The sequence below is a fragment of the Meriones unguiculatus genome, chromosome 4, assembly GCF_030254825.1.
Source record: "Meriones unguiculatus strain TT.TT164.6M chromosome 4, Bangor_MerUng_6.1, whole genome shotgun sequence".
In the NCBI taxonomy this organism is placed as follows: domain Eukaryota; kingdom Metazoa; phylum Chordata; class Mammalia; order Rodentia; family Muridae; genus Meriones; species Meriones unguiculatus.
In genome coordinates, this window is record NC_083352.1 from 97,851,111 (window position 1) to 97,879,110 (window position 28,000).

Consider the following 28,000-nt stretch of genomic DNA (forward strand, 5'->3'; position numbering starts at 1 on the left):
AGATACCTCGTGGGAGTCCCAGCAGCCCTGCTATCACGCCAGGAAATGGCGCCCCAGAGAGAAGGAGCGTTTTTCCCAGGCTTGCACAGCCGAGGTGATGAGAACCTAAGCCAGTTCTTCTGTTTGCTCTGTGGGCCTGAAGGTGAAGGTCACCTCAGACACAGCTGGGTCCTGGGGAAAGGCCCCAGACAGGGAGTCTTGGCTTACATAGGATCTCCTGCTAGGAGGCCAGGGACAGCTTTCAATATCAGCGTGGTTTGCTCCTTTTTATGGAGGAGCTGCTGTTTGTCCCAGGCTCTGAGGAGCAGCAGGGAGTGTCAGTGCCTGGAAGGACTGAAATCAAAGTCTTGTTCCCAGAACTAAATGCCAGGCCAATAGGATCTGGCTGCCTGGGACCCTGGGAACTGCTTCCCCGGCACTGAGTGTGTGTGTGGGCACTGCGTTTGCCCACCAGGACCTAACACAGCGGAGGCACCTCTTCCAGGTGTGGGTCTGTCGGTTTGCCCCTGAGCCAGCCCTGTTCCCAGAGCCTGATATTCCCAGGATAGTGAGAGGCCCTGGCTTCCTGAACAGCCCAGTTTCTTCAACTCTCTTGTCCCTGTCTACTGAGGAGGGACAGGGATGGGGCTTGGGAGGGACAAGGTGCCCCTCGGCCTGATACCCATCTTTCCTTGAGGCTTCCTCCACAAGTGCTGAGGGCAGCAGGTGGTCCTGAAGAAAGCTGAGCAGTGATGCCCACGAGGTGGGGGCTCCCTGCGCTGCTGCTGCAGAGCTGCGTGGAGAAAAGAAGTTAAATTTGGTTGCAGATCCGAGGGCCGTTTCCTTCCTCCTTGAGAAAGGCCTGTGTGGATGAATCACGTCCTGTCTTTACATTCTTAGCCTACAAATGTCAAGGCCTCGCTGGCACTGCCGCTCGGCGGATGTCAGACAGGGAAGGACACTGGCCGCCCTGAGGGGTGGCATGGTGGCTACTATGGGGACCGTCTTGTGTATGGGTAGCATTCACCCACTGGCCAGCACGTCCATTGCAGACCTTGGGACTCACACTTGGTCCTGCGACAGGGCTCTTGGCAGGTGTTATCTTGGCGCCAGGGCCAGGGCCAGTTGCCTTCAGGAGCCAGGACCTGTCCTGGAGGGGAAGTCTCGCAAGGCTGGAGCTCTGGAGTTCACAGGCTATGTGGTGAGGCTTTGGGAAGTACCCGCCCCTCGTTCCTTTCCCACTAGGAGGCACCTCATAATCAGTCCTGCAGAAGACCTGGGGGCTTCCTGGGCCCCACTGGGGTCTCCTCACTCCTTCTGCATGGACTCTGTCTGGTAGGGTGACCTCTCACACCCACCTTGATTGTTTACCATGGTCCCTGCTTCCTTGGGTCCACTGTTTGGAAAGCCCTTCCGGGCAGGCTCCTCCTCCACAAGTAGGTCAGGAGGCTTCCAAGTGCAGAGTGCCTGCCTGACCCCTCACCTCTAACCCTTCTACATTACCTTCCCCCCTTTAGTACCTCCTGTCTTTGTTTGGGCTGTTGGCTTATCCTTCCCCAGCACCGTGACATCAGTACAAGGCCTTTGCAGAGTGACCTGCCCTTCAGGCTCACATGTGGCCCCATCATTCCTCTGTTCCTTTCACAGGCAGCCTGGGTGTTTAACATGGAACATTCTGGATTGTGGGCCTCAGGAATTCAGGGCTGGTCAGGTCTCTACGGGAAGCACCAGACACAGGAGAGGGATTGAGAGAGAGAGAGGAGGAGGGCCGACCCTGACTGAAGGAAAGGGAGGGTCCTGGGTGGGGAAGCTTGTGTTTGGGTGAGTTCCCACTGCCGAGCCCTTCACGGCCTCTCAGAAAACACTGCTATTGTCTGATTTCCAGCCCTGGAGGGGAGGGCGAGGGGACCTCTGCCAAAGGGACGTTTGTTTATTTGAGAGTTGGATGAGAGTGGCTGTCCTCCTAAAACCTTGGCTCCAGGAGCCTCAGTGGGTTTGCGGATGGGGCAGACAGCAGCAAACCACACTCTGCCTCTTTGTTTAGCACTCAACAAACAAACAAAAAAGATTTTTTTTTCTAGAATCTGGTGCTCTGCAAACAGCTGAACTACCCCACAGAGGCTTCCCCTTCGCAGGCATTTTGCGGGGTGTGTTCCGTGTGGGGCATGGATTTTGCTGATTCTTTTTTACGGCTGTTCTTTTTTTCAGTTTTGCAGATCCCCAGATGTGTCCAGCTTTGCGGGTGCCCTTCCTTCTTAGCATCCTGCTGTCAGCTGCTTTGTGAACTTCCCTTGAGAGAGCTGATTCCCAAGCCAGGATGCCCCAGACACTGGGCAGTTATGTTCCTTTAGCCTTGTGCCCCAGTGCCCTCTGCTGCTTTCCACCCTTCCTCCCATGGGTTTTCCATCACAGGGCCTTTGCACGAGGACTCCCTCTGTTGTTTCCTTTTTTCCCCTTTGTGTGTGCATGCGTGTTTGTGTGCCTTAGTTCGAGGTTGGGTGTCTTCTCTGATGATCCTCCTCCTTGATGATTGACACAGGCTTTCACTGATAGGCTGGGCTGGCAGGCTAGCTGGGAAGAAGGTGGCCTGACTTCAAAAGTGGGCTGTCGGGGGAGCAACTCCGGGACTGTTGGCTTGGGCTTCATCCTGCTGTGGGCTGCATCACAGCGTACTTCCTTAGCTCCGTGGGTAGTGAGACCCTGAGTCAGCTCTTTTGGCCCAGCTAGGGAAACTGAGGCTCCAGTTAGAGCTGAGGTCATGAGCCAGAACCCCAGGCTCACAATGACCACACAGCCTGTCCCTCAGGCTCCCAACTTTGAAGGACTGTCCCAGTTCTTTCGTGCTAGTTAGCTGCTGAGCGATTAAGACTTTGGGACTCTGGAATTTTGCAATAAGCATGAGCAGGTACGTACCTGTAGACTTCATTTCCTCCTCCCCAATGGTTCCCTGGTGTGTAAGTCAGGGCTTCTCTTGCTTCGATGAAACACCGTGACCAAAGAAGCTTAAAGAGGAAAGGGTTCATTTGCTTACACTTCTACACCAAAGTTCATCATGGGAGGAAGTCAGGACAGAACTCACACAGGGCAGGAACCTGGAGGCAGGAGCTGATGCAGAGGCCATGGAGGGTGCTGCTTACTGGCTTGCTCCTCAAGCTTGTTTGTTCAGCCTGCTTTCTTATAGAACCCAGGACCACCAGCCCAGGGATGGTGCCACCCACAATGGGCTGGGCCCTCCCCCATCAATCACTAATTAAGAAAATGCCCTACAGGTTCGCCTACAGCCGGGTCTTAGGAAGGCATTTTCTCAGCTATGACTTTAGCTTGTGTCGAGTTGACACATCAGGTCACTGAGGAATCCAGATGACGCGTCTGAGCAGTTCTTGTAAAGAGGACAGGGCTTTGCTGGTGCCATTTCCTGGTATCACTAAATGACAGGGAGCCCTCCACCCTCCTTCTCCTGGGCACGGGCCATGTCAGCATTTTGCGCCTAAGTGTGAAGGACTCTCTTCCTTCTATAGCCAACAGACCCACTACCTGCTGCCTGGAGCTGCACTTCTTGTTGGGTACTTGGGGCCTTGCCCTGGGGAGTGGAGAGGGACTGGGGCCCTGCAGGAGCCCATGGGCCCAGGGAGCCAGTTTGGTTTGCTTAGACGAATGCCTACTCTAAGGCCCCACCTTCAGCTGTGAAGCCACTTTGCAGGCAGTGGGCTCTGGGCTGCTGCTGTGGGCAAGGTCTTGGACTGAAGGAACACTCTGCTGTGTGCTCAGTGTCTCCACTCTGTCTGTCGTTCCTCGGCCCACACGCTGACCAGGCTTGTTCACACCTGTGTCCCTGGCTCAGTACCCAGCGCTTTCCTCTCTGTGCTTCCTAAGCCGTTTGACGGGTGAGGGTGGAGGCTGGGGGAAGGCCTTTTTTGTAAGCCGACACCCCCAGTTCTCCTCTCCCCTCCATTTCTCACGGCCCAGTGGCCCACAGCCCTAGAGCAGGCTGGACTGGCCCCTCCTGGAAGGTGGGTAACTCCATTCTCTCCTGCTCTGGAAGGCACAGTGGTGCCCCCAGAAGGAGAGGGAGGGAAGCATCCTGACAGAGCCCCAAACGCGACTTCAGCCTGGGGGCCCTGCCCATCGTCCCCCCACAAACTGGGCACAACCCTTTCCCCCTGCTCCTGCCAGCCCCAGCTGCTCCCAGGCCCTTTCTCTTCACCTCTAGACATCATGATTTCTCCTTGTCTGCTATCTCCAGCCTCCCGGGCCACACGGCTCTGATGTCATCCCCTCCATGGAGCCTTCCTTGGTCGCTATCTGCAAGGGACCCTGCTCTTCCCCTTCATCTTGGTGTGCCCTGAGTCCATCACTTACCTGAGCCACACCTCACTCACTGCTTCACTCCACAGTCGCCACCTGAACTTGACTTCTGGGTTCATTACTAAAGGTGGACTCAATAACTGTGGTGAACTTGGTTAAAATTCAGCCAGGGTAACCGGAATGTGTGACCCACATAGTTTGGCCAGTCGGCATGTGCTCCGTTTCAGCAGGGCTCACTTCTTGCTGTTGCGTGTGACACCTTGGGGAGACTGTCATTTTGAACCAGTTCCCTGGTGAGTCAGTGGTGCTAGGAAATGGGGTGTCACCAATCTGGCTACCCCAGAGGCCTGACTGGATGGTGCAGTGCCGCTAGGGGTCACCAGTGAGGAGCTTGCCTCTGAGGTTCCCTGCAGTTTTCCTGTGCCGGGGGAAAGTGTGGGGGACCTTTGGACAGGACACTGCATGGCCTTCCAACGCCAAGGGATTTGGGGTTCTGATGCTCAGTAGCCAAGAGGGCATTGTCCGCAGAGCCAGCGTGTGGATGGAGCTGGCAGAGGCGGGCTGGCAGCCTCTGCCAAGCCAAGGCAGCTGCTTGCCGTGGCGGCTGACACTGCCTGGTGGGGTCTGGTGAGCTGGCCGCCTCTCCTGCTGTGACTGAGACCCAGGTACTGCTCTGCCTGGGCTGTGGGCACTTAGACGGGAACAGGTCTTCGGGCAGCTCTCTGAGCCGGTACTTCTTGGGTTTGCTTTGGGAGTGCCTGCTGTATGCATTGCAGGACACTTGGCTTCCTTAGGTCGAGGTGAGCTTAGAGGGACGTGCCAAACCTCCCTGAGCATTTTCTGCACATGCGCAGAGGTGGAAGGGCCTGCCTTCTCCAGCTCCAATAAATGGTCAGTGCCCCCTACAGCCTTACCTGTCCTTTAGTCCTGAGCTCAGTGAGCATCAGGACCCTCCCTTCTGCTCCCTGTGCTGGCCTGGCTCCTTCACAGTTGTGTCCGTGCTCCCGGTACCTGGGCCACCAGTGACAATAGTGCTATGTGCATTGTGTGATTTCCATCCACTCCCCCGGCAAATCTCAAGGCTGCTCTTCTGAGCCAGTGAGAGTGGCAGGCTGTCGGAGACAAGAGATGATTTGCATCTGAATCGTTACTTTGAAGCTGAAGTTGAAGCAAATGCATTTCACAGATAGGGGAGCTAAGGCTCTGAGAGGTGGGTGGGGTGAGACCCAGAGTCTGGCAGCCGAGGTGTGAGAACCCGAGAATGGGCCCTTTACTCCGAGGGCTATGGAGTAGGATGGAAGCCGGGCAAAGCAGGGCAGGGACAAAGGGCCCTCGGTCAGCTCTGGTGTCACCCCTCACCCGGTGTCCTTCGAGCACCTGGTGATTGTGCTGGGCTGAATGAGGCTCTAGGTGAAGGGAGAGCAGGTGGTTTTTAGCTGGAGTCTGGAGTTGTATTGTCTGGCCATGACACACTGGAGTCTTCTGCCCAGGAGCCTGCTGCAGGAGCAGTGGGTGAGGCAGGGAGACTCCGTGGAGGGCTGTGCACGGAGAGACACTGCAGACTGCCGTGCCTGTCCCTGCAGATACGTGGGACAGGCATCAGAGGACAGGCATGCGGACATGTAAGTGTACACACACTCAGTGCACACTCGCGCCCTCATACCCCCGTGGGCTCAGCTCTTGTGTCCTGCCTCTGGAACTCTGTATGAGGTTGATCCTCAAAAGGAAGCAGGTTTGGACTCCTGGTGAGGGGGAGCTGGACGGCTCAGGTGTGGTGGCTTGAGGCAGGCCAGTCTCAGCTGCTCTGCTCCTCAACCTTCCTGCAGCCTCTGGGAGCCTCTCTCCAGAGTACACACTTCTGTCCTACAGAAGCCGATCGATAGCTATGGGGTGCCCTGGCTTGGGGGTCTATGACTGACCACATGGGTGTCTGGGGCTGTGGCTCACTGCTTCCCAGCCATGAGGGACAAAACCAGACTTCATGTCAGCAGCCCAGGAGAAGACGCAGATCCGGAACCAGAGGATGGCTTCTGCTGAAGACACAGCAACTTGGGAAAACTCTGACTTGAACCAGCATGGCTTGGACACTCTCCACCTACATGGTGCCCTAAAATGGTGACCCCAAGCGCCAGCTGGAGGTCTGCCCCAGTGTAGCTCTGCTGTCCCCTCTGTCGTGATGGCCCCCACCCTGGGCTCCATGCAGTGTTTGTGCTTCACACTGGTCCCGGGGAGAGAAGCTCTCCAGGGCTCCTACTTAGTACCTGGGGTACCAGCTCAACTGTTGGTGGCTGCCAGGAGCAGCAAGGCTCCTGGAAACCATGGCAACCGTCTGGCATGGGCAGAGCTGGGTGGAACTCGGGCTAGTCACAGTTTTTGAGTCCAGGGATGAGGATGGATGGCTTACAGGGCAAGTGCCCGAGGCAGGTCCGTTGGGCGAGTGCAGATCCCAGGGGAAGGTTAGGAGCTAAAACTGGCTGTGTGATGGAGAGATATCTCTCCCCTGGAGCGGGAGGGGAGGTGTCAATAGTCCCGTCCCACTCCCTTCGTTAACGAAGTAAGGCTGTATAATGGCCGTGTGTCCGCCTCAGGACCCTTGCAGTTAGCATTTATGAGGTGCACCTGCCTCAAAGGCTGCTGGGAAAAAGGGACTTCGGTAGGTGAGGCATTTCATGTTCTGAAAAGCCGGAATTCTGAAAATTAAGCTAAACCAAAGCAAGGGTGAATGACCCACACTCCTGCCTCCCACCTGAGAGATGACTTAACCACTCCCCACCCCCCACCAAACCCTCTCCCTGTGTGTCTGTATCTTAATGGCCAGCTTGTGCCTGGGAGTTTAAAAGATTGGTTTTGGCTCAGTGGATAAAATGCTTGCTGTGTAAGCACGGGGCTCAGAGTTCAGATCCCGACATCTGTGTAAGAGCTAGCTGGACATGGCAGCCTCCTCTATAATTCTGGCACTTGGGAGCTGGAAACGGGCCCCCAGACAAGCTAGCTATGCTAGTCACTTTGGTGGGCTCTAGAGTCAGAGAGACCCTGCCTCAATGTGTAAGTGGAGAGAGATCGAAGAGATACCTGACACTAACCTAGTGCACCCCGCCACACATGAGCACCCTAATCACACACACACACACACACACACACACACACACACACACACTAATCATACACAAACAAATGATTGTGGTGGCACAGTCACGGGGTTCAAGATGGAGCACGTACAGGTGAGACCAGGCCCCTCCCTTCCCACCTGCCACACACCGCACCCCAGGAGACAAGCCGGAAAATTATTTTTAATTATCTTTCTTCACTTCTCTCCCAGGTGCCTTGTGGCTCCCTCTAGGTAAAGTGTAAAGGACTCCATCATACTCATTATGGCTCATTATCTGTCAATTAGTGAGTCTCCAGTGAATCGCTCAGGTAGATGAGGCAGCCTCTGCAGGTTGATGGGAGATTTTGGCTCCTCTGTAAGACAAGTGGACTTGGAAGCTGGGGGAAACAGTGCTGATCCAGCAGACTGAACCCGAGGCTGCCCCTGTGGTGGTTGCTTCAGGCCTTGGAGCCATGCTTGAGCCCCATCTATAGAGACTTTTCCTCTGCCCTAGCACCCTGCCTTGGACAGTTTTATGTCAATTTCACCGGGAGCTAGAGTCACCTGAGAGGAGGGAGCCTCTGTTGAGAAAAATGCCTCCATGAGATCTGGCTGTGGTGGCATTCACCTCCTTAGCGATTGATAGGGGAGGGCCCAGCCCAGTGTGGGTGGGGCTATTCCCCCGGGCTGGTGGTTCTGGGTTCTATAAGGAAAGAGACTGAGTAAACCATGAGGAACAAAGCAGTGAGCAGCACCCTCCATGGCCTCTGCATCAGCTCCAGGTTCCTGCCCTGCTGAGTGCCTGTCCTGACCTCCATCAGTGATGGAAGCATAAGCTGAATAAACCCTTTCCTCCCCAAGTTGCTTTGGCCACGTTGTTTATCACAGAAGTAGAAACCCTGACTAAGACAAAAGTTGGTACCAGGATAGTGGGGTATTGCTGTGACAGATCTGACCACCGTGCTTTGGGGAGGGTTGGGGAAGGACTAGAAAAGCCACTGAGTGTTGAGAGCTCAGTGAGCTGTTGTGTGGGAGCTCGGAGGATGAGAATGTTGAGGGCACTGCAGACGGTGGAGGCCTGGCGTGTGCAGTTTCAGAGGGAAGTTTAAAGACTCTGTCGGGGCCAGTTGTTATTTTGAGTTGGGAGTCTGTGGTTCTGGTCAGCTGAGGCTGAAGAGTCAGCTGTGATTAACAAGAGACCAGCATCACCGAGGTGAAGTCCGCTGGGAAATGTCTCCTCAGGGTCGGCACACAGAAGCTGCGCTCCAGAGGCGGCCAAGGTTGCACCTCACACTGGCAGATGACCTTGGTAGTGTAACAGTCACTCAGGTGGTACTGGTTTTGAAGGCATGAAGGGGTCATGGGAGCAGCTTAGGCTTAGCACTGTGAGGCAGGGTTGGAGTCCCAGAAGAGAGCCCAGGAGAGGCCATTGGTGAAAATGCAGGCCAGTCGGAACAGAGACCCCAACATTTTGGGGATGCCAATAGCATGGGATGACCTCCAAGAACAGCAGCAGCAGTAGGGTGGAGCCAGCCTGAGCCTAGAAGACAAGCTGTGTGTGCTGCAGAGGGCGGAGCCAGAAAAATGGCCCAAGCCCCTGAGGAGTGCAGAAGATCGTGAGTGAAACCTAGACATTGTACATTCAGTTATTTACACAGTTGGAGTTTGTCTTTGTTTTGATCACATTCTGACTGGTTCTTCCTTCTTAAAAGTACAAAGGTATTTAATTTATTTTTGATGTCACAGGAGCCCACAGTTGAGAGGCCTTTAAAAAAACTTTGGATTTTAAGAGATTGGCTATTATTATTATTTTAAATTATTTTTGGGGGGTTGGGCTTTTTTTGTTTTTGTTTTTCAAGACAGGGTTTCTCTGTGTATTCTTGGCTGTCCGGACTGGCCTTGAACTCACAGAGATCCACCTGCCTCTGCCTTCCCAAGTGCTGGGATTGCAGGGGTATGCCACTGCACCCAGCTCAAGAGACTGAATTTTTAAGTGTTTGGATTTTTAAAGACTGTTGGACTTTTAAAATTGATAGTAATTCGTGATCTTGGGGAAGAACAAGAAAGGCAAGGCTATGGCTTAACAGTGATGTATTTGTCTAGTCAACAAGGGCCCTCCCTGTAAGGGCAAAGCCATCCCAGGCTTGTCCTTGGGTTTCTTGCGCCAGTCAAGGCAGGTGGACGTCCTTGGCTAACACAGAACCTAGGGCGTTTGTGCTGGGGGTAGGCTTGTTGCCCAGGCTGGAGGTGACTGGCTGGGGCGGGGGACTTCTGTCACTGCAGGGTGGTTGGTGTAGACAGGGCCAGAGACAAACCAAAAGGACCTCACAGGGCGTGAGTTGGGTCTCAGTGCGGAGTCAAATCCTTAGGTTGGCAGTTAGCCATTTGCGATTTTGGTTTATCTGTTTCTTTTAGCCCAGGCCTGGGCAGAGGGTGAGCTGGTGTAGGGTGTGACCAGCTTATGAAAGGGTGTGTCCACACCTCCTGGGTCTGCTCTCTCTACTGGAAAGCTGGGAAATGTGTGTGATATGCCATCAGGATAAACTGAGAGCCTAAGTTTTCATTAGAAAGCCATTTCTCCAGCCTTTGACATGTTAAATTCCCCCTCCCTCCTCCCCCTTCCCCAGTCCCAGCACTCACAAATAGTCTGCTGGGTTTGGTTCATCTGTTTGATTGCTTGCATACTGATGTATGACTTCCTGGTGTCCCTGCCAGGTCTGCTTCATGTGCCATCTCATTTAATCACTGGAGTCCTTTACCATTGACCTGAATGTTTCTTCAAGGGTCTATATTAACTCAGCAGATCCTTTGTCCGCTGCTAAGCTCCCTAAATCTGTTGGGGTGTTTGCCTGTGCATAACAAGCCCTAACTGACAGCGGCTTAAACAAGTACATTTTTACATACAAGACCCAAAGGATTCATGTTATGGTCTCTAAAGTGTTGCCCTGTGGTCTCGTGGTTCCAGGAGTCAGGCATCACACCTTTGTTTTGGTAGGCACTGGCTGTGTTTGCCTGTTTTACAAAATGAAAGTCTCCTTCTGAGCTACTCTACTCCTTTTCCTCCTTGGTCTTTAGTCAACACAGGGTCACGTGAGCTCTGACTGGGACAGCCCGGCTCTGGCTTGGGACTTCCTGGAAGCCTGTCTTCCTGTCTGCCCTGTGGTCTCAGCTCTACACTTTCTTGGTGATTTCCCTTTTCACATTAAACAAACAAAAGAGGGAGCTTTGGCCATTCCCACTCTTGAGTGATTATCTTTTTACTTCTTTATTTTTTCAACTTTTCACCTTTTCAAAAGTTCAGTACAATTATTTTTAAAGGGAGCATTTAGCCAGGTGTGGTGGCACACGCCTTTAATCCCAGTGCTCTGGGAGGCAGAGGCAGGTGCATCTCTGTGAGTCTGTGAAGTGACTCCAGAATAGCCAAGGCTCCAGAGAAACCCTGTCACCCTGTCTTAAAAAAACCAACCAACCAACCAACCAACCAACCAACCAACCAACCAACCAACCAAATAAATAAATGGACCATTTGAAGAAAACTTTACTGTGAACACAAAAGTAGCCCCGCTTTTCTTCCTTCAAGAGGAAATAGCAATAATAATTAAGCGTGGTGAAAACCCAGGAGTATTTCACATGGCAGCGAGTGGTGGGGGCAGCAGGTGGTCAGAGTGAGTTTTCTGTGTATTCATTTAGTGATGAGCCAGTGATGAAGAGGTGGGTGTCAGAGCCATCTGGGTACCAGGCAGTCAGTCTCAGGCACTCCCAAAGGGGTCATTGAGCTTCTGATGACCCTGGAGAGGGTCTGTGGCCAGAGCAGGGTGTGATGAGAACACCAGCCTGGGCTTCGTTCCTGAGCCGACAGTTGGGTACATTGAGAACATGCTATGCTCTAATTAAAAGCTCTGTAAAAGGCACTCTGGGGTTCAAGCACCTGGAAGCTGTGCAGGGTAAAGTGCTGTCTCTGTTGCATTTTGGGAGCCTACTTGTGAATCTGGGGGTACTTGACTCTCCACCTCTTCTCCCTCAGGGGGACATGAAAACCTTCCAAGGGGATGACTGTAGTGATCTGTGAGATGTGGATGTGATTAAACCTAGCAAGGACATGCCTGAGTGTGGGCGGTTCTTGGGCCAGCATCAGCCAGTTCCTTCAGAATGTGTGCTTGGGAAGGGATTGCTGTTCTCTCTGCCGTGAAGATGGTTCCCCTGACTTCCTGCTGCGAGCAGCGTGCTGACATTTAGAGTGTGTGTACTGCTGAGCTGGGCTATTGGCTGGAGTCCTCCCTGCTTTGATGCTGTGTCTTCACTCACGGCTCCCTCTTTCTGACCACACCAGGCCTGCATAGCCTCTGGGCTGGTCCCAGCCAACTCCCTTCTCTCCGGACACCATCCAGACCCTTGGAAACCTTCTAGTCACATTTGTGTTAATGGCCTTTAAGTGAAGCAGGGAGGATTCCTGGAGGTGAGGCCAGCCAGGCTCCAGTGCCCACCAGCTGTGTTTGCTGGGCTCGCTCCAGGGGAGTGGCTGCACACAGTGACCTCCGGCTGGGGACAGAGTCAGCCATGGAAAGCGCTTCCCTGGGAATCACTGAGCAAACACGTAGGGCTGGGAGAGAGGCTCACACCCTCTGACCCAGCCTGCTGTCTTCTGGGCAAGGTTCCCCAGGAAAATAATTACTCTCGGGTCCTCAGCGCAGTGCTGGGCGCTGTTTTTGACACAGGATCTCTCACTGGCCAGGAACTCCCTAAGTGGGCAATGGTGGCTGGCTTTAGGGTGCCAACTGAGCACCATCAGGCCAGCATGTTGGGTTTTTTTTTTTTTTTTTTTTTTTTGGTTCTAGGAGTCAAGCTCAGGTCCTCCCTCATGTGTGCATGGCCTTTATTGGCTGAAGCGTTTCCACCTGTTTGTCAGTTTTAATGTTCAGTTTCTTCAAGGGCCTAGGGCTGGCCAGGGCTTGGATTATCTTTAGACAGACATTCAAGCAGCACCAGGAAGTGCTACATAAGGTGTTGAAGCTGAGCATGTTGGCGACATTAAACAACGGAAGAGCTAAGTTCTGCTGTGCGTGGTAGCATAAACCTGTGCTGAGGCAGGAGGATTGTGGTGACTTCAAGGCTTACCTGGGCTACATGTTACAAGACTCTGTCTCAAAAAAGCCAAAGCCAGCCCAACAGCTGACAAGTTGGTTCTTAGACAGCAGTGTGAACTGGTACAGTTCAAGTGTGTGCCAGGCCCCTGTTCACACCAGGAACACCCCCCCACACACACACACTGGTTGCTTTGGCTGTGTGGCGGAATGCTGCGTGGCCTTCAGGTCTCCATGCTAGGGTTTAAGACTTAATTTTTTTTCTCCCCGTTGGCCTGTGAGGTGGATGGGCACTTGCTACATAAGCCTGACAGCCCAAGTCCAGGCCCAGATTTCATGTTAGAAGGAGAAAGGTGAGTCCTGAAAGTTGTCCTCTGATCTCCGTGTGAGTGCTGTGGCACATGCGTGTGCACATTCTACACACGAATAAAAAAAAAAACCAACTCGCTGGGCTGCCGCCATGGCTCAGCCAGTAGAGGGCTTGCCTGACATGTGCAAGGCCCAGGGTTTGATCTGTAGTACTAAGTCAGGTGTGACGTCATTGTAGACGTGAGGAGATCAGGAGCCTAGGGTCATCTTTGATTATGTATTAATCTGAGGCTATGCGGGACCCTATCTCAAAAAGCAAACAGAAATCCCAAATCTGCTGTCTAAAGAGCATTTTCAAAGTTCTCAAGTAGAACTGGAAGAAGCTTTGGGAAAAAGCTGGCTGTAGCCGGAAATATTACCAGAGCCATGGGAGCAGTCATGGCCTTGGGGACCCAGTATTTGAGGGGACCCCTGAACACACCACTAGAGACATTTATTCTATAAAGGACAATAGTAAATACCTCCTTTTTTCTCTGGGTGACATGGTGAGCCGTCAGCTGGAGCCACAGACTACAGCTCCTGGAAGAGGTCTCGGTGGCTTGGCTCAATAAAACTTTATTTACAAAGCCAGGCAGAGGGGCCAGCTTAGCTTCCAAGCTGTAGTTCGCCAGGTACCCCATCCTAGAGAAAAACAAGAGAGGACGAAGGCTGCTTGATGACTGGGTTCTCCAGTGGCTGCGGTGTCCCAAAATAGCACAAATTGTAGGAAGGAACCCGGCCGTGGGGATTGAAAGACGGATGTTTACTTACTGGGGTGGTGGACTGTGACACTCTTTAGACACACAGCTGCGTAGTGGGGCTGACAGTTTGCATCCCCCTCGCAGATAGTCCATTCTGCACATTGCTGGGGGAGGGGCACTGGTGCACTGCCTCAAAGCGTTTAGATAGTTGCTCATATCACTCCTTTGTGGGTGTGAGTGTGGGCTGAAGGCCCAGGGCAGCTGGAGGGAAACTACCTTGAGCTGCGGCCAGAGGGAGAGCCAGGGATGGGTACTCAGGACAGTGACACCCTGTGGATTAGGGTGATGTGTCCAGAAGGACACAGGATACCCTGCCTGGAAACTCAGCTTCCTCTCCATCCAGGCAGCTACCAGGGAAGGTTTGAGTCTGGCTCCCGTAAGTGGTCACTTTTCCTCCTGGGAGATTCAGAGCCCCATCTGGGATCCAGGAAGCTGGCCTGTGCTGGGGGAAGTGCTTGCCAGTGAGCAGCGGTTGCTGCAGAGCTTGTGAGCCTGAATCTGGGTGGCAGAACCCTCAGACCCTACCTCTCAGGTCAGAGACCAAAGACATGGAGGGGCTGGCCACAGAGAAGAACCCAGGGGCCGGGTCCTGTCTGGAGAGGAGCTGAGAGAAAGAGAAGGAGCGGGGACAGATGGACAACATACAGACCCCACTGATAGCAAAGGTCCAGTTAGGTGCCAGCACATAGGGGGAGAAAGTCTGATGATGCAGGTAGAGGCCAGGGCAGAGTCACCGAGGAGCCGTTGCTTTTAGGAGTGTGTTCTCTGGGAAGGTGTTTCCAAGCCAGGCAGAAGGGAGTGGCTCTGACGGACAGCCCCTACTTAGAATAGATGAGCCTGTGGTCCCTCAGCAGCCCCACCATGCAGGAGCGGCACTGTTTCAGAAGCTATTCTTTACATTTTGAATTATGTTCTTTACCTGAGCTGCTACAGGTGGACCATACTCTCTGCCAGCAGCCTGGGTCACTAGAGGAGCCGAGCACACCCCATAAAATAAGCACAGAGGACCAGGGAATCTCGGTTGCGTTGCTTGGTGGTAGGCCGGGTGGTATTTTAGTTTCCCTCTCCAATCCAGGCTTGTCTCAAATTCACAACCTCCCCGTCTCAGTCTCCCAAGAGCTGGGATGACAGGTGTGTGCCGCTACACCTGGAAGTGTACGTGTGTGCATGTGTGGTGTCGTGTCTCAGACACAGGGCCTCTCGCTTGCTAGGCAGGCACTCTGCCACTCTCTGTTTTCCCTGTCCACTCGACTGCCCACTGCCATGACCTCAGTCCCTGCCCTAGAGAAGATGCTTGGCACCTGCACAGATGGAATCAGGGGTGGTGACACGAGGCTGCCACTGTGGGGACCAAGGAATGAATAAATGCACACAGTCCAGTGACACCTGATGCAGTGGCTGTGCCCTCCTCACCCCCTGGGCTCTGTGGTGGACAAATCTGTGTGCCCTCGCAGCCCCGCTCTGTGGAGAGGATGTTAGCCAGTCTCTCCTTGGCTCTTGCCACAGTGATGGGTTTGCTCAGGGTGGCTTTGCAGATTTGGGGGCTTGGGGGGCCAAGGTCAGGTTGCGGAAGATGCCGAGAAGGTGTTGGTCGTAGCCCACATCCCTTGCCAGATGGTGGCATTCCCAGGACTCAGGCGCTGAAGCAGCACAGCAAATGGCTGGTGGCCATCCAGATCCACTTGAAGGCGGTGTGACGCAGGACAGCGGAAACTGCTGCTGCGATGAATCAAGGCCCCCAGTCTGTGAGCTGAGCTATAGGTATGCTTGGGGCTGGCCTGATGCCTGCTCTCCTGCTGCAGCCAGTCTCCGGGCTCCAGAGAATCCCTGTTTTCCTGTTGCCTTCCACGATCATGTATGGATCAAGGACTGGGAGAACCCTTGCCTAACATGTGTAGGACCTTGAGTTCAGTCCTCAGTCCTATGAAATCAACCAGACGTGCGTACACACACACATGCACACACACACACACACACACACACACGCACACATACCTGGCTCAGTCCCAGTTTCCTTCCTTTTTCTAAGGACCTGTTAGCTACCCGGCTTTACTCATGGTGTGTCAGTCCTGCGCAGTACACAGTGAGCGAGGCCACCCAGGAATAAATAGCTGCCGGTTCAGTGTGAGTGGGTTTCTGCTGTGTTCTGGAAGAGACTACCGTCTCAAATTGGGTGTAGCATATGGGATGCATTTGAAGTTGGGTTTAAAAGCTTCTAAGTGGGCTTCTTGCCATTTACAACAGGCTCAGCAAAAACCAGAGAATCCAGGGCTTCTATTATTGGGCGTGATTATCTAGGCATCTTCTACTGTGGTTTCAGAACTTTGGCTCATATATCTGTTCGCCAGGTCTTTGATTCCTGGATGCAAGTGTGTCTGTGTGTGCACGTGTGTGTAATGGAGATTGTGAACCAACATGCTTGCCTTTGGCTTTCAGCCATCCTCCCTTGCATCTGCCTCATGGCCTCTGGGGTGGGCTTAGGGATCCCCCAGTGGCTGACATTTGTGCACCATTGGTCCCAGCTCAGCAGTGGCTGCCCTGGTGACACTCTTCCTCTGAAAGCCACGGAGAGGCTAATTCTGACCACGTGTATACCATCATGCTGGCACTGCTCTGAGATGGCTGTGGCCACTGTAGGTGTGTGTGGTGGACACACCCTAGGGAGGGTGCTCAGGGGTCACCCAGCCTGACAACAGAGCTCTTGATTGGCCGGTGAGTGTTCGGATGAGCACTGCAGCTCCAGGGTCTCCGACTGCTGTAAGGACCCAGAGTTCTCATTGCCACTGTGGTTAGATTCTGGGAACCTGGACTTAACTCTCAGAGCAGTGGGGGATCAGGGTCAGAAGAATATCTCCCTTCATTTATTCACTCAGCAAGCATCTATAAGTGGCTATCCCCTATGTGCTGTCATGTGACGGCTGTGGTCCAGGGGGTGCTGTGCCCTGTGAGCCTGCCAGTGAGTGTAGAGCGAGGAGCGTGTCTTAGTCAATGTGGCTGTCCAGCAGTAAGTTCTGTGGACTTCCCAGGCTTTGAGAGCTCTGCAAGCATACCTGAGGGGCCGGGCATGTCTGAACTGTGGCCCAAGGTTTGCCTGGGTGTGTAAGCAAGAGGCATATCCCCAGAGATACAGTCTAGCCTCTGCAAAGGCCCTGAGGAGGCATCCAAGAGCCTCCAAGTGATCCAGTGTGTTGAATGGGAAAGAGAGTGACTCAGTCAGCTGGAACCTTCTTGTTTGGTTTGGTTTTGAGAAAGGGCCTTATGTGGCCAGGCTGGCCTTATACTCCTGATCCTTTTGCCTCGATGTCCCAGATACTGGGATGATTTGTGTGTGCCACTGTGCATAGCTGCAGACACCGTGGGCACCCAGCAGCCACCTCCTGTAGGTTGAGAGCACTTCTTTGGGAAGGGTGACCCCACCCCCATCCCTGGTCATAGGTTCCCCAATCCCATTATAGACCACTACCCTTCCTATGCAGGGTTACAACTGCTTGTGTGTGCTTGGGTGTGTGAGCATTTGTACGAGTGTTTGTGTTCATTGAGGAGCATGTGCATGAGTGTGTGAGTGAGTGTGTGTTCACGCACACTCTGTGTTTGTGTTCATGAATGTGTGTGCGTAGATGCGTCTCGTGCGAAACTGAGTTCTGTGGTTGCAGGGTGTCTCTAGTTCATGTTGGTGCACATAGTAGGTACTCAGTCATAGTAGGTACTCAGTCAGTATGGATCTGAGGAGCAGGGGAGGTGTCTACTGAGCACCTACGTGGACCTGGCTCTATGTGCACGCTGTGTGTGAATATATAAAGCTGAAAGGAGTCTCCGAGCTGGAGGAGATGCCAGCCGGATGCAGTTGGAACTCGAAAGCTTTTGCACCGTCTGTGCGGAAGGAACTCCGGAACCAAGCTGTCCTTCTGTCTCCCCAGCCCTGCAGAGGCAGCCTGTGGGTGCAGTCTCCTTCTTGCCGCTTCTGCTGTGGGCTCGAGAGGACAGCCCGTTCGCCATGAACTGTGACCCTGCTGGCATTCCCAGGTGGCCCCGTGTCCCTCACCCAGGACCTGCCAGCCTGGGTAAGTGGGCGTTTGGAGGGGGCGGTTGCCGGGGAATTGTCTGTCTGTCCTGTGTTCTGGCTTTGTGTGAGTTGCAGAATGGGGACCACCAGGGCTCTGAGGTGAGCAGCCCCGGTTTGGGGTGGGAATGGGGGTGTTGGCCCTCTGCCTGGGGGACTGTACAGATGGAAAACCTCAGGCTCTTAGGTCTCCCAAATCTTCATCCTGCCCCAGGCTGAGTCTAGACGAATTTCCCAGCTTGGAAGCTGGAATTTGTTAGCCCATGGAGTGTGTGAGGAAGAGAAAAATGTCTAAATTTGCCTCTATTCCATGCAGTGAGCTACACCAGGCCTGGGAGGTCTTTAGTTAACCAGGAAATCAGCTCCCTTTTGAGCACCTGGAGGGGTGGGCCATCTCCGTGGTAGCTGGGAAGGGGATGGTCATAGCCAGAGCAGGGTGGGTCAGGAGCAGGGATACTCCTGTGCTTTTTAAGATTAGAAAGGAATAAAAAGCTGTATTTCAGAGGCAGGGCTGAAGCTCGACAGAGTGGCACACACCTGTAATCACAGTGTCTTGTGGGTGGAGGCAGGAGGCTCAAGGTCTCAGAAAGCAAAGAGAAAGAAAGAGGGCCAGGACGAGAGGTCTGGCTCTAGCTGAGGGAAATCAATTGGGAACTTCTCTGTTTTCCTCCAGTCACAAGGCACAAGGTACACCATTTCTGCCTGTCTGAGCTGTTGGGAGACTCGGGGGCTCCTGTCTGAGAGCAGAGCTCAAAGCTGAGCTGGGAAGGCTAGGGTTGACCCGGCCACTGGGAAGTGAGACCTGACTGCTAGACCCAGCCAAAAGGTGGATGGCCACATAGGCAGAGTACCAGCTGCGCTTGGCATAGCTAGGCCTCATCCCAGTCATCACCACAGCCTTTTTGTTAAGAATGTAAGGGGCTGGGCCTGGCTTGGCATGGAGCATGTGTGGCACACTTGAAGCCCTGGGTTCCGTCCTCACTACTGGAAAACCAAAACAAAAACCAAAAGGAAACTGAGGACGGGAAGATGGGGGGAGGGCAGCCAACAGGGTTCCACAGTTCTAAGGCCTTTTGCTTTGGGTGTTTGTGTGAGCTGAGGGTGGTTACCTTACCTTCCCTGTGCTGGTGCTGGGTCCACTGGAGCTGGCTTTGAGATCGGCTGAGCCAGGCAAGTCCTTAGACAGCAGCAGGGCTGTGCCTGAGCCTTCTGAGCAGAAGCAAACCAGGGTCACTGTCTGTCCCTTTCAGGGCCCAACAGAGCATCCCAGCTTGTCCAGTGAGATCAGAATCTGGGGAGAAGGTCTTGCAGTCCCGTTTGCCCTAAATTCTCATTCTGAGTCCTGTAAATACCCTCTGCTAAATTTACTGTCTTTTTTTTTTTTTTTTTTTTTTTTTAAGCAGTTGCTTCTCCATTTCTGATGTACTTAGTCCTCATGGAGCTACGTTTGTAACCATGGCGACGCGGGTTGAAGTTGGCTCCATCGCATCCCTGAGGGCGGGGCCCAGCCTCAGTGACATCAGCAGGGAGGAAACCCTGAAGAGGACCTATTTTTGCCAGGCTGGGGACATCCCTGGGGCTTCCTCCACCAGGACCCTAAATGCAAAAAGCCCCCTGCAGGCCCGCTTGTTTCCTCTGCCCATCGCTCCCAAGCCTTTCTGCAAGGAGCAGGTCCCCGAGAGGAAGGCCCCTGTCACATCTTCATGGTCTGGTACCGCCCAGCCCTGTCCTTCAGCTGAGACTGACAAGAAGGAAGCTAAAGAGGACGTGGGTAAAAGGGTGCCCAGCTTAGCTAGCCAGGAGGCAGACAGAGGGGAGGCCCTGCCTAACGGCCCACCTGTACCTAACAAAGCCACACTCCTGAGGCCTGGTCCCAGCACCATGGGCCTCTTTGAAACGACCAAAGCTGGACCCAGCCTGGGCAAAGGACACAATGAGGGGAGCCGGGAGGCCAGCTCCCGGACAACCCAGGCATCTCCCTTAAGTGCCAGGCCTGAGGTGGCTGCCAAGCCTGCCCTTCCCCCTCGAAAGCCCCCAGTGACTCTGCCCCGACCAATCTCCCTGTCACAGGACACTGGGTCCTCTGGATCTCAGGGGGAGGCAGGCAGAGCCCAACCTTTGCCAAAGGCCCACAGTGTGGAGGACCCTGCTGGCCAGGCTCCAGAGGCCAAGCCTCACCTGAAGAGACGGCCTATGTCAGCTGTGTTCTACGACAACCTGCAGACCCCAAAGCCAGGCCTGGGTGGAGTGGCTGTCATGGGCAAAGTCCCTCCTACGCCTCCCGAGAAGACGTGGATGAAGACACCCAGGCCTGCGTCTGTGGATCTGACTGCCATATTTGAGAGCAGAGAGATGTTGCTGAAAAAGGCGGCCAGTGAGCAGAAAGCAGCAGAGCGCCAGGGCCCAGAGAAGACCAGCATGGAGCCTAGGGGCGATGCAGAGGGTCCTGCCCGTGTGGACGCCACCCCTCAGGACCCTGACATGGACTTCCAGGAGGTGGCCAAGAGGCTCCATGCGCGGAGGGAGAAGACAGTTCTTAAGCAGATAGAGGCAGACAGTCCTAGGACTCCAAGGGCCAGGGCCGCTTCTGCAAATGATCAGGGACCCCAGGAAGAGGAGCCCAGGCTAGACCAGCAATCAGAAAAGGTGCAGGAGTCCACTTTGACCAGGTCAGGAAGAGGCCTGGGGCTGGCTGAGGTCAAGGGTGGAAGGTTTGACCAGGAGGCTTCGGCGTGGACAGAGAGGAAGTCTGTCAGGAAGCGCCTCAGTCAGTTTGGAGAAGACAGCCCTGTGGCCTTGGCGGTGGTGTCTGAGCCCCCCTCTGTGACTCCTGGGTCCCCATCCATAGTGCCAGAGTCTGAGAGAGCTGGTGTGAATGTTCAGGCTCGAATCAAAGGCTGGACTGTGGAGAGCACAGGGGAGAAGCCGGAGGTCAGGAGAAGGGTGTCCCAGGCTCGGCCATTGCCTGCGGATTTGACCAAACTGTAAGTGAACCCTCGATCAGCCTCAGGCTGCCTTAACACCTATTGGAGAGCCCAAGGCTAGGAGAAAACTTACACACACATCCCAGCCGATGCCTCAGGGGAGGTCATGGTAGCTACACCTCAGATTAGTAGCTGAGGGGAGGGTCAGGGCATTCTCTCGCTGGGGCTCAGCTGACGCTCAACATGGAGTGCAGCAGGAGATGTGTTCCCGTTCACGTGTGTGGGTGAGGAGGCAAGACTGTGGGACGCCTGAAGCTGGGGAGTCAAGATCACTTCCAGCTTACCCTGCTTCTGTGGCTAAGCTGCCCCCCAGGTCAGAGGTCAGAGTGCCCTTTAGATTGGAGCAGGGATGGTGTGTGCCTCAGTGCCAGAGTACTCACTCAGGCATATGCTAAATCCTGGGTTCTGTCCCCAGCACCTTACATACATATGCATACCCATGCACACCCCCCCCCCCGACACACACACACTCACACAATGATTGGGCCTCAGCTTCCATGAATAGATTAGAAAATAAAACCAGGGCTGGAGTAATGGCTCAGAGGTAAAGAATACTGGTTGCTCTTCCAGAGGGTCCTGAGTTCAATTCCCAGCAACCACATGGTGGCTCACAACCATCTCTAATGAGATCTGGTGCCCTCTTCTAGTGTAGACAGACATTGTAATAAATAAATTTTTAAAAAGAAGAGAAAAGAAAACCAATAGAGCCTGGGTGAGCAGGGCCACCATCTAATGTAGCCCACCCTGCCTCAAATTCTCTAGGTAGCCAACGATGACCTTGAACTCCATGACCTCCTGATTCTACCTGCCTAGAGCTGGGGTCAGAACTGAAATCCTGCCAGGACCTTCCATTAAAGATTGAGAGAAAAGCCCAGGGAAGAATGTGGGCAGTGTCCTCCGCGGAGGAGCCCTGGGCACACAGAGTCAGCCGCTGAGGCTAATGCCAACATGTGATGTGCCAAGCCTCCAGCCTTGTTTCCCACTGTGGCCACAGCAGGGATGTGTCACCAGGCATTACCCACCCTCTCCTCAGTGTTCTGCTCACCGCCCACATGCTACCCAGGGGTGGGCTCCCAGCGCCTGGGAACTGGTGGACCCAGGACCCAAAATTAACTCTCAGGGACCAGGGAATCGAACTCGGGTCATCAGACTTGGCAGCAAGCTCCTCTACCTGCTGAGCCACCTCATGGTCCCCTGCCCCAGGGATGTTGGTCCACTGAGAGGGTTTATATGTTGGTAAATTTTGAAAGAGGTTCTTCCCAAGCTATGACAACAGAGATGCCCAGGGCCTCACCGTGTGGTCCCGGTGCCTGGGAGGAGCTATGTGATTATGTGACAGACGGGGAAACTGAGTCTCTGAGATTAGGAACACTCATGGCCTCCCAGCCATATGGATTGACTGGTAGAGATCAAGTTCAAATATTCTGAGCAGCTGGGCACGGTGGCACATACCCATAATTCCAGTACTCGGGAGGCAGAGGCAGGTGAGAGGCCTGCCTGGTTTACAAAGTGAGTCCAGGACAACCAAGGCTACACAGAGAAACCCTGTCTCGAGAAACAAACAAAACACAAACAAACAAAAACAACAAAAAGAAATGTTCTTATCGCCCCTCCTTTTTTTTTTTTTTTTTGTCTTTATTCCCAAGCCCCGAACCTTAAACGCTGTATAGACACATCGTGCCTCATGTTCTGGCATGTGCTACAAAGAGCATGGCAGGGATGGAAAGATGTGAATCCTCTCCTCCTTCTTTATAAGCAGGGAAACTGAGGCCCAGAGAGGCAGAAGCAAGCCTGTGTTACCACTTTACAGGACGGCCCACCGCCCCCGGGTCTCGTGGCTGCTGGTTGGCGGTGGGTGAGTGTTGTGCCCACAGTTGCTGAGGATAACCATTAATTATCCCGCCTGGGGCGTCTTCAGTCTTCCCTCAACGCCTTCACAGAGTTATTGGGGTCATGGCTTGCCTCTCATGTCGGCCCTATAAAAGAGGGAGGGAGATGTTAATTATCCGTGCTTTGTATGTGAGGAAATAGAGGCTCAGGTGAAGCCACAAGCCACGCAGGCTCCCACGGGAGGGAGTGGAGCTGCGAGCGGCACCCAGGCACCTGCTTCTTCTGGCCGGTGGTGGGCTCTGTCTACGCAGACATGCTCTGCCTAAGGTACGCCCACCCCACCAGGCCCCCTTTTTGACTAACTGACACACACTTTCTCAAAGGAAGCTGGATGGGTTTGTGCCTGCCTGGGCCAGGCAGTGTGGGCTCGAGGCCGTGAAGGCTTGCAGCTCTGTGTGAGTAACTTCCATCTTCGTTCCAGGTTCTCCCGGTCGGCTTCCAGCAGTGAGGTCGGGTACGAGAGGTGTGCCAAGATGGCTGGCGAGCTCCCTGGGGAGAGGAGAGAGAAGGTAAGCGAGTCATTCACCATCTTACCTAGAAGCTTGGGGCCTGCCGGGTCCAGGCAAAAGAGCATCAGAATCTTGACGCCCCTGCCCTTGGCATGTTAAAGTCCCTGGCATTTGGGGTTGTGATTTGCTACCTCTTGTGGGTTGAAGGTTATGCACAGAAGTGGTTGTCAGGCATTTCTTTCTCTTTTCTTTTTCTTTTTTTTCTGTGCAAAAAGCTAGAGGGAGCGCTGTCTTCTTAAGTGGCTTTATTCTAGCTCCCACTCCAGAGAGCTGGGCAGAGGCAGGTCAATATCTGAGTTTGAGACTAGCCTGGTCTACATGGTGAGTCTTGTCTCAAAAAACCCCAAACTTGGGAGAAACTTCAACTGACTTTGAGATTTTTTCTTGCTCCCCTGCACCCAGTCACTTAAGCAGCTCAGGTGCCAAAACCCTCTTCTCTTTGATCCGGCTCAAAAGAAAAAGCCTGCAATCACTTGCTCTGTGTAACTGGTTTGCGGTTGGTCTCTGAGGCGTTACTCTTTTTTTTTTTTTTTTTTTTAAACCCATCTTTATTGAGGTGCAATTGACAGACATAAAGAATGTGGACTTAAGGCCCCAGTGGGTGAGCTTCACCTCTCCCAGGCAGCTGTTGCCACACAAGGGTGGCAAACATCTGCCCCGCACCCACATAGCACCCTGCCTCTCTGATGCCTCCAGCCTGTCCTTCCCCAGGCTGCCTCCATCAGTTTTCTGTCCATAAAGACTGGTTTCCATTTCCTAGGCTTTCAGACCAATGGAGTTAGCTCCGCCCCCTGCTTGTTTGGTTGGTCTTCACTCTTCCCTCAGAATCGTTATCCTGAGACTGGTCCTGTCCTAGCCCCTTTTATTGCTCTGTTGTAGTCCATCCCAGAGGCGCATGGCAGTGGCTTCGCTGTCTCTCTTGAGCTGGCCCTGGAGTCTTTCTCAGTTTGAGCCATTTGAAATGAAGCTGTACCTAGGTGTGCTGGTGCATGCCAGTCACCTCAGTGCTCAGGAGGCTGGGCAGGAGGGTTGTGAGTTCTAGGATGGCTTGAAAACACACACAAACACACACACACACACACACACACACACGCACGCACACACACCCCAAAACAAATACACAGACAAGAAGGGAAGCTGCTGTGAACATTTATAAATAAGTCTGTAAGTCTTACCTCTCCTCCTCCAACCCCCTCTGAGACATGGTCTCCATGTAGCTCAGGCTGGCCTCAAACTGACTGTGCAGTCGAGACCTTGCTTTTCTACTCCTCTGGCCCCGGCTCTCAAGGACTAGGATTACAGGTGTGCATCGCCACACCGGTTTTGTGCAGTGCTGGACATGAAGCCCAGGGCTGTGTGTCTTGGCAAGGACTCTATTAACTGATCCACATGCCCAGCCCAGTTTGCTGGTTTTCTCTTGGATAAACGCCGAGGAGTGGCCTGGCTGGGCTGCTGTTCATGCTCTGTGTTAGGAGGGACTGCCACAGTCTTTGTATAATAATCCAAGAGCTTCTTCCATGTGCCTTGTGTCCCTCTCTGTGAGTCCCCAAGGAAAGGAGCTGGCGTGGAAGGGCAGTGATGGCCCCCCACCCCCGATTGTACCAGACTCTGCGGTGCTGCAGCAGGGACTTGGAAGGCTGGGGCATGGTATGGCTTGCCCTTAAATCTCAGGGATTGGCTTGAGGGTCATTCAGCTTCTCTGTAAAATTTGGCTATTAGAAACTCTCAAGAAAGAAAACATCGATAAGCCCTCAGCTTATATCAAACCTGGGATCATCCCTATAAGAGATGTTGTCTGCTGATTTGTAAAAATTGTGGTACAATTAACAAAATGGGAAGCTTGATGGTGTAGCTGGGATACTCAGTGAAATCTTGTCCCCCAAATCAGTCGATGGCAAGAAGCCTGCAGTGTTGTCCCAGAGTCCCTCCCTCCATTGTCCACGGCGGCCTCTGTTTCACCTGCACTCTTTGCCCTTTAATATTTTAAGGTCTGGGCTGGGAGATGGCTCAGTGGGCAATGTGTCTGCTGTGCAAGCCGAGGGACCTGAGTTCGAATGCACGCCCACGATCAAGCTGAGCGCAGTGGCACACTGTAATTCTAGAGCTGTGGAGAAAGAGATGGCTGGGGCTTGCTGGCCGGCCAGCCTTGCTGCATCAGCGAGCTCCAGGCTCAGTTGTGCTCCATGCCTGCACACACATGAATGTGTGCAAGCAACGTGCACATTTTATAGTGTCGTGCTGTTTTTATTTCTTATTAATCAAACAAAGTTTAATTTGTTTTTGTTAATGTGTAGAGGGTGATAGCCAGCCGTGCCCCGGCACGTGGTCACATGGCAGGTCACAGAGCAGCCGCTTCATTCAGTTCCTTCGAATCCTTAACGTTGCCTTCTGTTGTTTTCCACCCCAAGGAAAGGCATGGTTTGGATGGAGTGCCTGCCACAAAAAGCCCCTGGAAGTCTGGGGTACCCCAGAGGTCTAGGCAGACAGAAGTTAAAGATGCCTCAGACCAGGATGCTGACAGGCATCAGTCTGCACGCTCCACAGGAGACCCAGGCTCTTCTGAAGCCAGTCCAGAAGATGATGGAAGCTTCCAGAAGGTGTGGGCCACAGTGTTTGAGCATCACGTGGAGAGACACACAGTGGCTGATCAGGCAGGCCCTTGTCACCCCGCTACACCCCCTTGTGATGTACCTGACACACTAGATCCCAAACCCAGGCCCGAGAAAGGCTATTGGCTAGGGAAGGACCCTCCAGGCGTGATGAACAAGAGAGACGGCTCCAGGTGGTCTGACCATGCTGCCCCGGGAATTCTGGGACGAGCTACCATTGTGGATGTGGAGCCGAGACAGTTTCGCATGCCCGTCTCCGAGATACACACCAAGGAAGAGAGGCACGGCCACTGTGCCCAGTGGCACCTAGAAAGTCCCACCGTGCCCCAGAGGGTCCAGTGTGCACACAGCGAAGCCGTGGCCAGGGTGCCCGAGGAGAAGGCGGTGACACTGCGTGGCGGCAGACCCCGGCTCTCACCGCAGGGCCGGCAGCTATCCCAGGAGGCCAGCCCTGCTCACCTGGACTGTGCCCCGCAGGCTCACGGAGGTGCCGTCCAGAGAGCAAGTTTGATATGGGAAGGTCGGGTTCAGGAGGCCAGTGGGCTGAAGCGAGACTATCAACAGCCACGGGACGTTGGAGGCGGTTGCCTATCACCCAAATGGACAGGAGGGGGCGTGGCAAGCTGGCACAGCGCTCCTGTGGTTAGCAAAGATCTCAGTGCTCCCAAAAGGGTTCCATCGTGGGATGGCCCTAGAGATCCTCCATCCAGGGCCAACGTTGAGCCCTGTGACTCCCCAGTACCGGCCAGGCCAGACTCATCGTCTCTGCAGAAAGGTCCCCACGTGGTTGCCAGTGAGGATCACCCAAGGCTGGCCCAGGGGTCCCAGCCTGAGGTCAGAATGCGGAGGTCCAACCCTTCTGAGCAGAGGGTGGACAGGTGGAGGCGGCGGACTCTGCCCCATGACGTGAAGTTCGACACATTCAGCCTCCTCACGCCGCCGGAGAGCACTTCCAAAGGGCAGCAGAGACCAGCCGGTGGCGCGACCTCTCCAACCTGTGCCTTAAAGAGACCTCCATCATCCCACCACCAGGCACAAACTCAGGAGTTGACACCAGGTGCCTCACAAGGCAGGACTTCCTCGGTGGAGAAGCTGGGGCCATCTTCAGAGCCCACGGCAACATTCTTCGCAGTGACTTATCAGGTTCCGGATATTCAAAAGGCCAAGAGCGTGGTTAAGTCAGGGCCTGAAAATGTGTTGGAACCCTCCAGAAAAACAGCTCCACCTCTGTCACCTCACTCTTTTGCATCTACCTTGGCTTCTAGCCACGGAGAGCCATGGGCTCCCACCGGCAGTAAGGGCTGCACTAAGGGGAGAGAACATGAAGAAGCAAGGAGCCTTCCAAAACACCTGAAGGCCGCAGACCAGCCATCATCTGGGGACAAAGTCATTGATGTGGACGCTCTGTGGATCCACCGAGGGTCAGAAGATGGCACTGTGAAGGACAGCAGGATCAGGGCATCCTCAGGCAGGGATGCTCCACAGACGTCCCCAGTCCTGAGGCGTCCCAAAAGTCTCCTGGTAAGGAGGAGGACTGAGGTCATCAGCGAAACGTTCCCAGGGAAGGTGAGAGACGGCTACAGGTCTGGCGTTCTTGACATTGATGCCCTGATGGCTGAGTACAAGGAGCAGTCAAGCAGAGCCCCCACCAAGGCCCAGGAGCAGAGAGACAGCCCTCCTACAGAGCCCAGCGGCTCCCCTCAGGAGAGATCAGCTTGGCCCAAGGAGGCGGAGAGGGGATGGAGGGCCCTGAAGGAGGCTCCCCCGTCAGACAGTGTTGGGAAACAAGCAGGAGGCTCTGTGAAAGCTCCCCACTCCCCTGGCCCCAGCAAGCAGCCAGCAGAGCCCCTAGGGGCAGCCACAGCCACCAAGCCTGGCCTGCCACTGTGGGCACCCCCATACTCAGCTTCTGCAGAAAACTGTTTCTCATCTTCTCCTGTCCCTGCTGGGTCCAGGAGAAAATCCACAGGCATCGCTGAGTTTGAAAGCAAGCCCTCCTACAGTGAGCACCAGGGGGCAAAAAATAGGCAAGACCCAGTCAAGTCCCAGGAGCCAGGCAGCGGGGACAGAGTCTCCCTCAGGTCACCTCCCTCTGACCGGAAGAAAGAGACTCCAAAGAGATCCACTGGTCAGGGAGTAGGGGCCAATGGGGGGCAGTGGGGAAACCTCCCACATGATTCTGCTTGGTCGCCACTGGACATCAAGAGGGCCTCTTCAGAGAAGGGCCCACCAGCCAGGGTCCGGGAAGGCCTGTCTGTCATGCAGGATGCCAGGCAGCGGAGACGAGAACAGCCCAGAGGGAAGCCGGACCTCCCCACCGAGACTCCCAAGGCCGAGGCAGGACCCCATCAGAGGGACTCGAGGAAGCCGGATGGCCAAAAGGTGG

At 54.1% G+C, this 28,000-nt stretch overlaps 1 protein-coding gene across 1 annotated transcript in view; it reads left to right on the forward strand.

Annotated features, from left to right (window-relative positions):
- The window catches only part of Kiaa1671 (KIAA1671 ortholog), a 136,725-nt gene that overhangs the window by 14,420 nt on the left and 94,305 nt on the right, over positions 1 to 28,000 (forward strand). Inside the window, exons 2-5 of the mRNA XM_021646324.2 lie at positions 17,480 to 17,623; positions 19,026 to 20,606; positions 22,918 to 23,005; positions 25,414 to 27,996. Coding sequence (XP_021501999.1) covers positions 19,078 to 20,606; positions 22,918 to 23,005; positions 25,414 to 27,996 — 4,200 coding nt within the window. The 5' untranslated portion in view covers positions 17,480 to 17,623; positions 19,026 to 19,077. The remainder of the gene's footprint in view (positions 1 to 17,479; positions 17,624 to 19,025; positions 20,607 to 22,917; positions 23,006 to 25,413; positions 27,997 to 28,000) is intronic.